This window comes from Propithecus coquereli, unplaced genomic scaffold, assembly GCF_000956105.1.
Source record: "Propithecus coquereli isolate 6110/MARCELLA unplaced genomic scaffold, Pcoq_1.0 Scaffold39, whole genome shotgun sequence".
Taxonomy (NCBI): domain Eukaryota; kingdom Metazoa; phylum Chordata; class Mammalia; order Primates; family Indriidae; genus Propithecus; species Propithecus coquereli.
In genome coordinates this window covers 6,612,732-6,625,798 of record NW_012149618.1, presented here as the reverse complement: position 1 = coordinate 6,625,798, position 13,067 = coordinate 6,612,732, and the positions used below count along the sequence as shown (strand labels likewise).

At 51.7% G+C, this 13,067-nt stretch overlaps 1 protein-coding gene across 1 annotated transcript in view; it reads left to right on the top strand.

Moving 5' to 3' along the window:
* Positions 1-3,456: 3,456 nt before the first annotated feature.
* Positions 3,457-13,067, top strand: part of GALNT14 (polypeptide N-acetylgalactosaminyltransferase 14) — a 207,417-nt gene continuing 197,806 nt past the window's right edge. The window contains exon 1 of the mRNA XM_012652433.1: positions 3,457-4,209. Within this exon, the coding sequence (XP_012507887.1) occupies positions 4,081-4,209 (129 nt within the window). The 5' untranslated portion in view covers positions 3,457-4,080. The remainder of the gene's footprint in view (positions 4,210-13,067) is intronic.

Sequence of the window (13,067 nt, the reverse complement as noted above, 5' to 3'; positions counted from 1 at the left end):
AAAGATCCAGAAAGGTGACTGTCAGATCCCTTAGATAAAGCTACCCATCTACTTGTCAAAGATGAGAAGAAACGCTGGCTGGCTTTATTCTTTTGAAAAGATGCACCAATGTGGCAGAAACAGGAGGTAAGGGGTGACAGCTCATTCTTATTTACCACGTGGCTTAAACTGTTCCATCACTGACTTTATAAGAAGGCCTTGCAGGAGACCTGGGACATGTGTTTTTGACAGGATCCACAGTGGCAAGGAGAGCAGAGAGGAACACAGAGGAAAAGGGGCTGATGTATTATTTACAGCGGAGAGCTTGAACAGCGCCGTCGGCAGGGGTTGGCCCAAACACTTGTATCTGTACGAATGTGGAATAAAGACAGACAGATCTTTGAATTCTCACTGCCGCTCTTTTTACTGCCAGGGAACCCTGCCAAGACTGGGTCAGTGTACGTGTGTCTCATCTCCTCACTGTGCTGCAATCTGCCCTGCCACCACTTACCTTTCCCGGTGGCCCAGAAGGGGTAAAGACCTCAACAGGAAACTGTTGGGGCCTCTGTGGGTGCAATTTCATTAGGTTGGCACGGAGGGAATCTCGCTGGTTGTGACAGGTCTAATAAGCGTGCAGACGGCAAGACACACACGCAGCCACGCACGCACACACACACCCTCTCTGAAGTCATGCAGCAGGCAGAGAGGAGAGACTCGGGGAATCTGGTCTGAAAGGAACAAAGGCTGCAGCCTCCGCAGTGGCCTGAGCGAGAGTGACGGGGAGACAGATACAGGAAATGAGAAGCGAAGTGTGAGAAGCCACAGCAGAAGCTGCCGCAGAGCATATGCATTGGGCTTCGCAGCTTCCTCCAGCTTCCAGCTTGCGTTCGTTCCATATGCTGCCTTACACAGCTTTCCGGTCCATAATGGGTTTCATTCCATAGTTTTTATACTAACATGAATGACTCACATCTGCTCCAGTACCCAATTTGCTCTCTAATGTCTTCGGCTGTGAGAACAGCTTACACAGAACTCACCAACAACAGGAGTGGCAGAGAGGTCCTAATCCAGGACAAGGACGGTCAGAACCCTAAATGAGTGGGCTGGGAGGGTCTCTGAGAGAACATGACATTACAGATGGGGAACCCGAGACCCAGAGAAACGAGGAACTTGCTCAAGAATATCAATACCAGGAATGGAGATCCATTTTAGGGCACCAGGAGAGTCTCGATTCAGAGCATACTTATTTTTCTTATTTCCTTCTATGTTAAATCTTTTGCTAGGAGCTTTTTCTCCCCATATTGGCTGTGATGAGAAAAAAGTAACTCGGATTAACTGCCTATGATAGCTAATCCCCCAATGGGATCAACTGTGCTCTGTGTTACTTAAGCTGATTATTAAAGAGTTCTAAATGTGCTCCTGAGCATGGGAGAAACCTCCAGGACCGAGTCCTGCGTGGTCACTCACCTCATTGCCAGATGTTCGAAGTCCCACTTGAAATCTGCTTCAGTCCTAATGACTTCCACTGGCTTGGCAACTCAGACTAATGTGTCCTCTGGCTGGATCAGCTAATGACACTTAGCAAAACTGGATTCTCTTGACAGCTTCCATAGGTGCAGGAAATCTTGACCACTTGAGTGGAGGACAAAATAATGATTCAAGAAGCAAGCACCTTGGAAGGAGATCCCTACTGTCTCAGCCATTGCAGGCCCTGCATGGAGTGGCCCTCACTGCAGGGTCTCAGTTTCCCCGTATGCCAAACAGAACGAGGCACCTCAGCACCTCAGCGGTGTGGTGCTGCACCATCTCAGAGGCTTGGCGGCGGTGTTGTGTAACTGTCTGCCATCTGCTACTCAGGCAGCATCGCAAAGCGCTGAGCAATGGACTCCAGCGCTGCAGCTCCTGCCTGGAGCCCACAGCAGCTCAGTAGCTTGCCCGGGGGTCCCCTGCAGAGCCTGTGGCAGAGCTCTTTGCAGGCCCAAGCCTGCAGGTCCAGGCTGAGGCTCCTGGACGAGGTCCAGGAAACACGGGATGCTGCAGAGGTGGGTTTTCTTTCTGCCTCCAGCTTGTCTGCTCCCAGGAAGGTGCTCTACTTGGCCTTTCCCCGGCCAAAGCGGTGGCTGGGGAGCCTACTCCAACCCTTTGGAGGGTTCTAATAAAGGCAAATGCCGGATGGCCCCCGGGGTTCTGTGTGAGGGTCTAAGAACTCAGGTAAATCTTGAACTGGGCTGGCAAGAGTGCCCAGTTTTTCTGCGCTGTTTGAATTCCACTGCTGCTCCTGACCAAAAACTTCTTATCTACAGCCTGGTCAAGAACTCTTTGTGTTGGGAGGCAGGACTTGCCTTGTGGCTGAAAGATAAGGTACCAAGCACAGGAGGCTTTTGAGTAGATGCTTTCATTTCTCAGTACAAGTCTTGGGGGCGCCATCTTATTAGAGAAAGGATTCCAGAGCCCTTATTCACAGCTGTCTCACCTGCACTCAGGTATGGGAGCTTCCCCATACTGAGCTCTGCCAGGAGACAGAGGCAGGAGGATGGTGGCTGCGGCAGTGGGGGCATCATTTCCACCTCCCCAAAAAACTTGATGAGGCTAGCAACCCTCCATCTAAAATTACACAGTTCCCGCTGTAATGCTCCCTAGGCAGAACAATGTTTTTGCTTCCCTTTTTGAGTACTTGGACACCACCAGTACCCGGCCTTCAGCTTTCACAACTGCTTGTCAGAAGAGGTATTATCCTCCCCATTTTACAGATGAGGCGTCTAAGGCTGAGGGAAGGTAAATGACTTACGCAAGATTCACATGGCCAGTGTGGCTGAGCTGGGTCAGGACTCCCTGGTCCCAGTGATATGGCCACTACTCCAGCCTACCTGAGGCCTGCATGGGAATGGACTTAGAATTTGCTCTGCCTCTACACCCGAGTGGGAGGAGGATGCAATTCTCAAAGACATTTGGGAAAGCGGGTTTTTGAAAGAGAACCCTCTGTATCCAGTATCTCCCTGCCCAGGGTCACTCTCCAAGAACCCCGTGTAGTTGGCTCAACTTTGGACCCACTTTCTTGCAAGTACAAAGCTCTGATGCTTGGCAGGGAGAGAAAACCCTTATGGGAGATAATTGCACCTTAATTTTTAAAAGGGTATCTTTAAAGTTAAATTTAGACCAGCTGAGCTTTCCATTAAGCAGAAAAAGTTGCCAGGCACCTGCAGGCAGGCATACAAACACCCTGGGGAGTTGACTGCACTCAGCCTTGGCCCTGAGTGGTCAGGCGAGTGAATTCGGGGTTGGGGCAGCAGCCGGGTGGCGCCCCAACATCCCAGCCCTGGCTTCCGGAAGGTGGGCACCTTGAGGGCGGGACCCTGGTGTGAGAGCCACTTGCTGGTCCCCCGCCCCCTGCGGTGAGCGGAAAAGTCCTCCCAGGCACAGCCCCACCTGACGAGGGTCGGCCCTTCTATGGTCCTAGCCGGCAGCTGGGGGGGGGCGGGCAACGCGGGCGCACCGTTCCCGTCCCGCCCCAACCCACCCCAACCCACGGTGGCCCGGGAGCTGCGCCCAGGGCTCGGCGCGGGCGGCCCCACAGCAGCACCGTGCGTCTCAGTCGGCGGGCGGCAGTAGCGCCCCCTCGCAGAGCCCCGCTCGCTCCCGCCCCGGCTCCCTCTCAGTCGGTCTGTCTGTCGGGCCCGCCCTCCCCCCTTGCTCCCTCCTCCCTCGTGCTCCTCCCGGGGTGCTCGGCACAGCCTCGGATTGCTTCCTCCCGGAGTCAGTTTCCCTCTCGGAGGTGGCGGGCAAGGCACTGGCAGCGGCAGCGGCGGCGGCGTGGGGAGCATCTCCGCGGCCACCGCGTTTCTCCCGCTGGAGCGGGCGTCCAGCTTGGCTGCCCCTCGGCCCTTCCCTGCCGCGTCTCGGGGCGTCCTGCGCCCCCCGCCCGGACTCGCTTCTCTCCGAAGCGGGCGGGGCGCTTGCGGGGTCCCGCCGCTCTCCACCCGGCTCCCGGGGCAAGCGCGCCCCAGAGGCAGGCGCTCTCCGGGACTCCTGCCCCGCCAACCCTGACCGCCGGGGGGTGCCCCAGGGACGCTGCGCCGCGGAGAGAAGGAGGCAAAGGGGACCATGCGGCGCCTGACTCGCCGCCTGGTGCTGCCGATCTTCGGGGTGCTCTGGATCACCGTGCTGCTGTTCTTCTGGGTAACCAAGAGGAAGTTGGAGGTGCCGACGGGACCTGAAGTGCAGACCCCCAAGGTGTGCGGTTTGGCGGCGCGCGGGGCTGTGGCTTGCGGGAGGGCGCACAGCCCGCGCGCTGGGTTTGCGGGCTCCCGGGAAGCCAGGGCGGGGGGTCTGGGTGCTGCGAGCAGGTAACAGGCGCCGGATGCGGCTACTGTGTGATGTTTCTGGATTTAAAAAGCTCTAGGGCATCTTGGGACCCGCGCTGTGCGTAAGTGGCTGTGGGTGTGGGTGGTGGGCGCGCGCGCTCGGGGCGGAGTGGGGCTCCCAACTTGAGCGGCTCGCGGGGGTCCCGGGGCGGCGGGGCCGCTGCTGACTGGCCGCCCAGGGGCTGGCGGTCCGCGGGCGCCGCCGGAGAGTCGCCGGCCGTTGGGAGCGAGTGGCACGGCCGGCCGGTGCGGGCGCCCGCGAGAAGTCTGGCGGTTGCGCTGACCTCCTTCCCGCAGCTGCCAGGCCTGACACCCGGAGGCCGGAGGCCGGGTGCGCCGCGCGCGCGTGGGCATCGCGGGCGAGTGCCCTGCAGCCTCCCGGGTGGCTGCCGCCCTGGCCCACCCGGCCTGTTGTCACCTCTGCTCTTTGTTCCCGAGCCCCTCAGCTGCATTGGAAGTTGAATGCGTCCAGAACACCACTAAAGAGCCTGTAGAAACAGACGCCTTGGTGTTGGTGGGGAGCTGAAAAAATGCGAATCCAAGTGGCTTTTCCAACTCCTGCCCAGTCGGTTCATCCGAGCGGGCCAGAAGGTTCCCTCTATAGGCTCACTCTTGCCTTCAGATTCAGAGCCCTGCAGGAACTAAGGGAAAACTTCCCCATTGGTCTCCAAACGTTCTCTGAAAATCAAATGACAAAAGGCAGACCAACAGGAGAAAAGGCATGCAAGTTCATTTGATCATAGTTTTACTTGATGTGAGAACCTTCCCTCTCCTCTTCCACAGCTTTGTCCGGGGCCAAGGAAGGAGGCCTCTGGGGTACGTCCGGGCTAGCCAGACAGCGTTCGTGACCTGGGTCCAGAGCAGTCCTCCAGGGGCTGGGCCAAAGCTCTGGAAGAGCTGTGGTTGGAAGTGGGAGGCCCAGACACATGGGGGTGTGGTGCGGGGGAGTCCCCCTAGCAAGTACACTACAGAGGGCCTACTGCGTGCCAGGTGCATAGTGGGTGCTTTCTTCCTAAGTGGTTGGAGTTGGGTGGCGTTATGGTCATTTCATAGATTAGGAAACAGGTTCAGAATCTTTAAATAACTTGTCTTAGGCCACTCTACTGGTTTGAACTCAAACCTCCACACTCAGAATCTTTCCATTATATCAAGTTGCTTCAGATTTCCCCTTTAACTAAGTCTTCTGGCATTTATGTTTTGGAATCTTACCAATGCTCAGTTGATTTCAATGAGCATTTATTTACCACCTACCGTGTGCTCAGGCAATGTGCTTGGTGCTATGGTTACAGAGATGCAGAACTTATTCCCTGGGTCTGGGGGACTCACTCATCATTGGACTAGGACGTGCAGTGTGTTCAGGGCTAAGATGGTTCAATGCACTGGGTGTCGTGGGAACCTGGGGGCTTCCTGGAGGAGGAGGACATAACAGAACTGAGTTGAGAAGGATGAATGGGTTTGCCAGTGGGTAGCGAGGACATTTGAGGTAGAGATTAACTGCTCAAAACAGGCTCAGAGGAATGTGTGAGTGTGCCATAATTTGAGCTCAAAGCGTGTGGAGGTTGGAGGGGTGAAGGCTGGGAAGGTGTGTAAGGGCCAAGTCGGGTAGGGCCTTGTGGGTGTGAGGGGCCATGGAGGGGTGTCAAGCAGAAAAGTGGTGAGGTCACACTGGGGACTTCGAATAGTCTTTATAGCACCGAATCGATTTTCTCACTCACCTCAGACCCTGCCCACAGATCTGGAGTTTCTCTTCTTTTCCCCTTGGTGGTTCTGCTCCTTCTGATGTCGTTAATGATGCCTACAGGGAGGTGAACCCTCTCTGTTTTGCGTTGAACCTCATTACCTTAAGCTTACTTATTCTTACTTTACACTAGGGATCCGGGACAAGCAATCTGCTTCCTTCCTTGTGCATTTTGTCTCTCCTCCTTCCCTGCCTCTGTTTATCCTGGCGTGCGCTCAACGCGCATTTGTGGCAGGCTCTGTGTACGCCAGGCTCCGTGCTAGGTTGGGGGGCTGCTAGGGTGCGTGCGCTGCATCCCTGCCCTTTGGCACAGGGGGTCTCTCATACATTCCTGGCCGAGGCAGGACTATAAACAGATGCAGGTGCTGTGAGGTGGGGGGAGTGGTCTAGTGTCAGGAGTCCACACACAGTTCTGCGCAGTCACCCACAAGGCGCTTTTCCAGTTCCGACCACCTTTGTCTTAACATCCTACTCCTTGCCCCCATTTTCCGTATCCTCCTAGAACCACAATTCTATAGACTTCTACAATCTTGACACTTCTTATTATTAAGTGGCCTTTTTTGTTAGTATTTTCTATTTCCTATTTTTCACCCGTATGTGTGGCTTTGTGTGTCTGCATGTATGTGTTGTGTGTATTTGTGTCTGGTGGATGGACGTCCCTCTGTATCTTAGTGTGTATGTACTGATAGGAAGAGAGACAAAGGGAGACCCCTTCTTAGATAACACTTTTATTCCCTATGACTGATATGTACAGGAAATTTGAATATCACGTCCAAAGCAGCACAGTGGTACCCAAACCTGCCTACATGGCTGACTCACCTGGAGAGCTTGTTTAACATGCAGATTCTTGGGCTTATTGAAGAGATTATGGTTCTGTGGGTTTGGGAGAAGATCCTAAAATTAGTATTTTTACCAGGGCCCATGTGATTCTGAAGCGGCCTATTGAGGGATGGCATTTGGGAGCTAGAGGAAGAATACCAAGTCTATTGATTTTTTTGTCCTTTGCTTGGCTCCATGTAAATATGGCCAAATGATTTCAGTCTTCTTGAGTTTGCTTGGGGACCTAGCTCTATGAGCAAATGTCCTCATGTTAAATAACAGTTGACAGAATTTGTGTAGTGCTTTACAAATTCACAGACTTTTTAACATATATGAGCTCATTTAATCTTTACAATAGCCACACAAGGGAGATGATACTTTTTTGCAGATGAGATTAAGGAGGTGAAATATTTGGCCCAAGATAGCAAGGCTGTTCAGTGCCAGGATAAAAATGGAATGGGATGGCTCCGGGAACTGCCCACCTCTTGCTTCTTCCATACCATTAAACTCCACGGACCGCCTGGGTCTGTGCTGGAGGATGATGCAGTGAGGTCGGGGATGTTTGCAGTGGGAGCTCCCCCGCCCCACCTTCCGGAGCTTCCGTGGCTCATCCCTAGACCTTTGTCCTCAGAGAACTTCAAGGGGTCTCGTGTAATTGTGGAGGTGCAAAAGGAAGAACCACTTCCGAGGGAAATCACACACACTCTGCCCTTGGAGGGCACCATATGGGGCATAGGAGGTGCCTCTTGCTGGACGCAGGGCATCCTGGTGGGGCGTGTCCATCCGATGGGTGTTTGCACCAAATGGCTGCAGTGCTGTTGGTTAAGGAATCATTTGCCAGTGCAGAGATTGTTTCTTCAACAGTAGGAATTCGGATGGGACCTTTGTGGATCATAAGGAAAAAAATTCAATTTTTGAGTGAGTTGGGTACTCTAGGTTTTCTTAGGCAAGACACGTGCATAATCATGGGGAAAGCTCTTGCCTTGGACATGCTGAAGATTTGGGGAAGTTTCCATCCTGCTTGACCTTCTTCTTAGCATGGTGGAGGGGCTTATTTTCCAAAGCAAGGCAGTGGGCTCTCTTCCCCTAAAAATATTCAGAGAAGTTGGGGACAGTGCAGAGATGGGAGAGGGAGAGGGCTGTGTTGAGGGCTCCTGTGCTGGGGACCACCCAACTCATAGATTCTCTAGGGCCAGTTGCCTTCACAGGGGCCCAGTACAAGTTCTGGTTCTGGGCTCTTAAGCCCCTATTCTCTTTTCCTCATGGTGTTAGAAAACAGCCCCATCCACCCAATGATGGGATCCCCAAAGTGGGCCTGATAAAACAAAATCGATGGCCGGTGGCTCACAATCCAAGTGATTCGGAGAAGGTGTGCTGCTCTTCTGGTTTAAGAAAATTAATTGGATTTTTTTCTTTGTTTCAAGAAGGGCTGTTTCTATTAATAACTCAAGTAAAGATTTCTTTAAATTTGACTTTTTAATGTTGATTTGATTCTTTTACCACCCCCCAAAGTATTCGGCAAAGCTCTCATTTCTAACTGAAAATCAGGTAACAATTTTGATGTTTTAATTGAAATTATATTTTAACGATAACTACTATACCACTAAAAAGAACCTGAAAAATGTTTTCATTTTTTCTGTCTCCTATCATTTGTTTGCTATTTGTAGAAGTATCCAATAACAGACAGAATTAACAAAAATTCTTATTTCCAAGAAACTAAATTTAGTCCAGGTGCTTAGGGCTTAGTCAAAGCAAAATAATTTTAGGCCTGAGGGTAATTCTTGAGGAAGGTATTGGAAACGTAAAGCCTTCGAATAAAGTGCCTCAGGCCCATGTAAATGTACTCGTGCCGTACTTGAAATATAGTAAATGCTATTAGAAAATAGCTTGTCTTTCTGTAACATTTGCATACCACCAATGCCTTAAAGTATATGACACTGTTATTTTATTCCCCCTGTAGTAGATAATTTCTCCCATTAAAAAAAGTCATGAATTTTAGAGAGAGACCCTATTAATCTGCTGATGCTCGGTGCATGCGTATTGGACTCTGTCCAGGGAATTTTGACTCTGACAAGACCAGAAGTAGCCCATTAGGAGACGCATACTCAGCCTTTTGTTTGCTGCACTGGTGCCTGCGCTGGGCATTGTGCTGTTTTCCATTCTAAGGTAGTTCCCTGGAGCAGGCGTCGGGGGTGGTGTTACCTGGTGGGCCAGAACACAGCTTGCTCTTGCAGTGGCTCTTGTAAGAGGCTGGGAAATATGCAAGTAGCGTGTTGGAATCCCAGGTAGTCAAGAAATTGCATGTCCTCACTTTCTAGATGTCAACAAGCTTTTTTTTTTAAACCCTGAGCCCCCATCCCGTCAGGCTGGTGGGAAATTTACGCTGGGTCATTCCCGGCATGCTCTGGGTTGTCCAAGGCCCAGGGGCTTGGGCAGAGTCTAGGCCTCTAGTCATCAGTGCCAAGTTGGTGGTGGCTGGGCCATGTCCCAGCTCCCCTTGTCTTTCCTAGCCCACTCTCTCCCCCAGGTCCGGGTGGGAGGCGCTGTCCTAGGCACCCATGGATCTCTGTTCTAGGGGAATCTCTTAGTCTGTTTGGGGAGCTCCCTGTCTCCTGAATCCTTGGTCCTCTCAGTGGCCTGATGTTTTGGGAAACAAAGACCAGGAATCCCTGTCTCCAACTCTCAAGAGGCACAGAATGATGCCTGCTCAAATCAAGGAACACAGAGGGACAAAGCAGGAAAGAAAGAGAAATTAATGGTCCTGTCACAAGCCTCCCCAGTCTGTCCAAAGAGTACCTTTTTTCAGGGCTGCCCGTCTGGTTGTATCATTTAAAAGTGCTAATTTGCACTCATCAGAGGTCATTTATAAACGGAACAGGGACAGAATAAGGCTGCCATGGGCTGACGCCTAATTTACATGCCGTTTGATTGACCTCTTTGCCTGTGTCCCTCGCCACGACTCCCCATCCCAAATTTCCAGAATAGTCTTATCCATTAACCAGCATCCAGGAACCAGTTTTGAAGGAATGTATTGCTTGTGCCCTTGTTTGATTTCTAACATGTACGGTTTTGTCACTCTTCCAGAGCATCTCAAAGTCCCCGATGCATTTTTAGAAAATAATCTGAGTTCGAAAGCAGGGACAGATCATCTTTTAGAGGGAGTCTGTGAACCCTGCTGTGGCTTTTGCACATCCCACCCCAGAGACCCAGAATGACAGACTCGCCATCTGTTTGGGGAAGTGAGCCTGGCCGTGCCCGTGCTCTCCATGGCTGGCCGCGGAGGCCTCCCGCTTGCCTGCAGTTACCCTGAGCTGGGTGCGAGCCTTCCTCCTTGCCTGGTCCTCGGAGGCTCATGCTGCTCACGAGTGTTGGGAGATGGAGAGTCTGACCCTTTCTTTGTAGCTCCCATCATGTCAAAATCAAGTGTGATTTTACCCTCTGGTTTTTCTTATAGACATGGCAGCCTGGGTGACTCTTGCTGCCATCGGCGGCACCAGAGATCACTCTGATTCCTCTTCCTGGCTCAGTCTCCTCGACTGTGAAATGGGAGCAGCATGCTACAGAACTGCCCGTCTCCCACCTGCCTGCCAGCAGCCTGAGTCGAGTCTGGTTAGTTGTGAATAACTCTGAAGTGAGGCCTTAAGGCTGTAAATAATTATAGCACAGCTACTCTGTGTCTATTACTTATCTTTTAATTATTTTATCAGAAACGCTAGATTAACCAAAAAATAAATCAGTCTCCAAGTTCTCAGATGTTGAACTGATTAAGAAAGAACCCCTTTGGGCTACTGAAGAACACGCGTGCATGCACACACACACACACACACACACACACACGTGCCCTGGGGAATTCTGCACAAGCTCCTAAAATTTGCTGGCTCTGGTATTTTGGTATTTCGGAGTAAATGGCCTGATATGACCTTCTGGGGCAGCAGTCCTTGCATTTGGCAGTGACTGCTGCCATCCCAGGACCTAATGAGCACTAGGAAGCTGATGGGGGACAGAGAGGCGGAGATCTCTGTGGCGTGAGACATGTGTGCGCCATCCTCTTCCCTCCTGCTTTTCTGTCCACCTGCCCTCCTCCCTCCAGCATATTCTTCCTCCTCTTATTCATGTATCCTGAAAAGCTAGCGGAGGAGCTGTGGGGCCCCAGTGGTGGCTGGCCCTCTGCTCTGCAGGAGCTCTGCAGGAGCCCGGCTCTTCCCTGCAGGCCCCAAGGTCAGGAGCAGCCTGCCTCTGAGCACTGCTCTTTATAAAGGAAGGAGGCTGTCGGTCTGGGCCGCTCTGAGCCATTCTGCGTGGACACCCTGCTATCAGCACCAGCCCTTATCGCTGGAAATAAGGAGCCATCTGATCCGCTGCCTCCTGGACAACGCTGATTTCAAGTACAAAGCCTCTTCTGCATACCATTTCCTGGAGACAAGATTAGGCACTTAAAAAATAATTAAATTCTCCTCATGTCACTTGTCTTCCTAACTATAAACACTACAGAGATCTTTCAAGGAAACGCAGGAGCATGGGGCACACTCTCTTGTTCCTGCCATGGGATTTGAATGCCCAGATGAAGAGGACAGCCACCCGGGCTGCCTTCTTCCTAATGATCCCGCTGGTGAAACCCAGTCTGCATCTGGCCAGGAGAGAGGTGAGTGAATAGGGGGAAACATCAATAGAACTGGTAGGACCACCCATCTTGACAGTCTCTCTCCAGAGAGGTTAACTGTCCCTTTTCTCTGTCCTCACTAAGGTTTGGAAATTAGGATTTTCTTCCCCAGCAGTCTGGACTGAAGATTTATGTAGCTTCGCTTATTCCTCAGAGAACACTAATCATTCATGCTCCCCCCCAAGCCGTAGAGAGATCAGTCCAATCAATATTTATGCGCCCATCACTTGCAGCTGCAATGTGCAGGCATAATGGATGCCAGAGTCCTTGATGGCCATTGAAAAATTAGCTGGTGCCTGTATTTCAAGCTCATTGTTTTCCAGGATCTCGGGGAGATCAGGCCATGTGTTCCACAGATTAATTAAGCCACCCAGATAATTGGCTATTAATAGATGGCCAATTGATGGCTGCCAGCTGGGTGCTGAATTGACTAATGTCCTTATGGTGGGCAGGTGGTCTTCATCAGACAAGGAACTGGCTGAAAGACTTGGCTAATTAAAGGGTGAATCAGGAAAAGAAAGATAAGAGGTAGCTTCTTTTCCCACCACGTGGTGTGGTGTTTTACAGTTGACAGAGCGTTTATGTTCACAGACGCATCATTTGATCCTCACTGTGACCCCGTGAGGTGGACGTTATTGTTATTCTTATTTTCTGAAGTATGATGAACCTGAAGTTAAAAGGGGAAAGAGACTTTGGCAAACTCCCCTACCCAGCAGGTGGGCTTGGACTTACTCTTTTGACTGTCACACACATGCTGTTTCTGTTAGGGCCGTGCTCACCTTTAGGAAAATGAAAAAATATATATATATGTCTATGTTATATGTATATTTTCAGATGGACAAAAAGGTCGTGCTCTTGCTGAGAAATGACGCCCTACCTCTGATAACACACCAGCATTGCTTTTTTACCTACAGAGGGAAATTGAGGAAGGGATTGAGAGAAATACAGAGCCTGTCTCTGGAGTGCCGCGTGAGGGCCAGGAGGACTTTGGGTTTTCTTCCAGGAGAGGCCAAGTTTAACCCACCCTTGGGCCCTTCAGAGACGGTCCACAGAACCACCGCCTTCTGGGATGGAAAGATGCCGGGGCTGCAGTTGCAGACTCGGGTGGTGTGAGAAGTGGAGAGAGGCTCCCCCCAGCCCCAGGTCCATTGTCACGTACTGGCTCTGGGGGAGCCCGAGCTCCCCTGCCACCTCCCTCCTGGGCCTGCAGGGTTTGACACTGGGAAACGAAGACCGACCGATGGCTACTCAGTGCCGCCTGGTTGCCAGACTGCTGGTTCTGCCCAGTACAGGGACCAGGCTCTTTGTGGCTGGTTTGGAAGTTGGGCTTGAGTCATGTAGTTGCTGCCTATGTGTATGTTTAGACCTGGAGGCTGCTAAAATCTTCCTGGGTATTTTGTCTGCAATTCTGGTACGCTATCAGAAGGTTCCTGGTGGTGCTTTTGTTATGTGGCCTAAATGACAAAGTTGGTGCCTTTTTCACCGTTGTCCATTTCTCCTGAGCATGGCG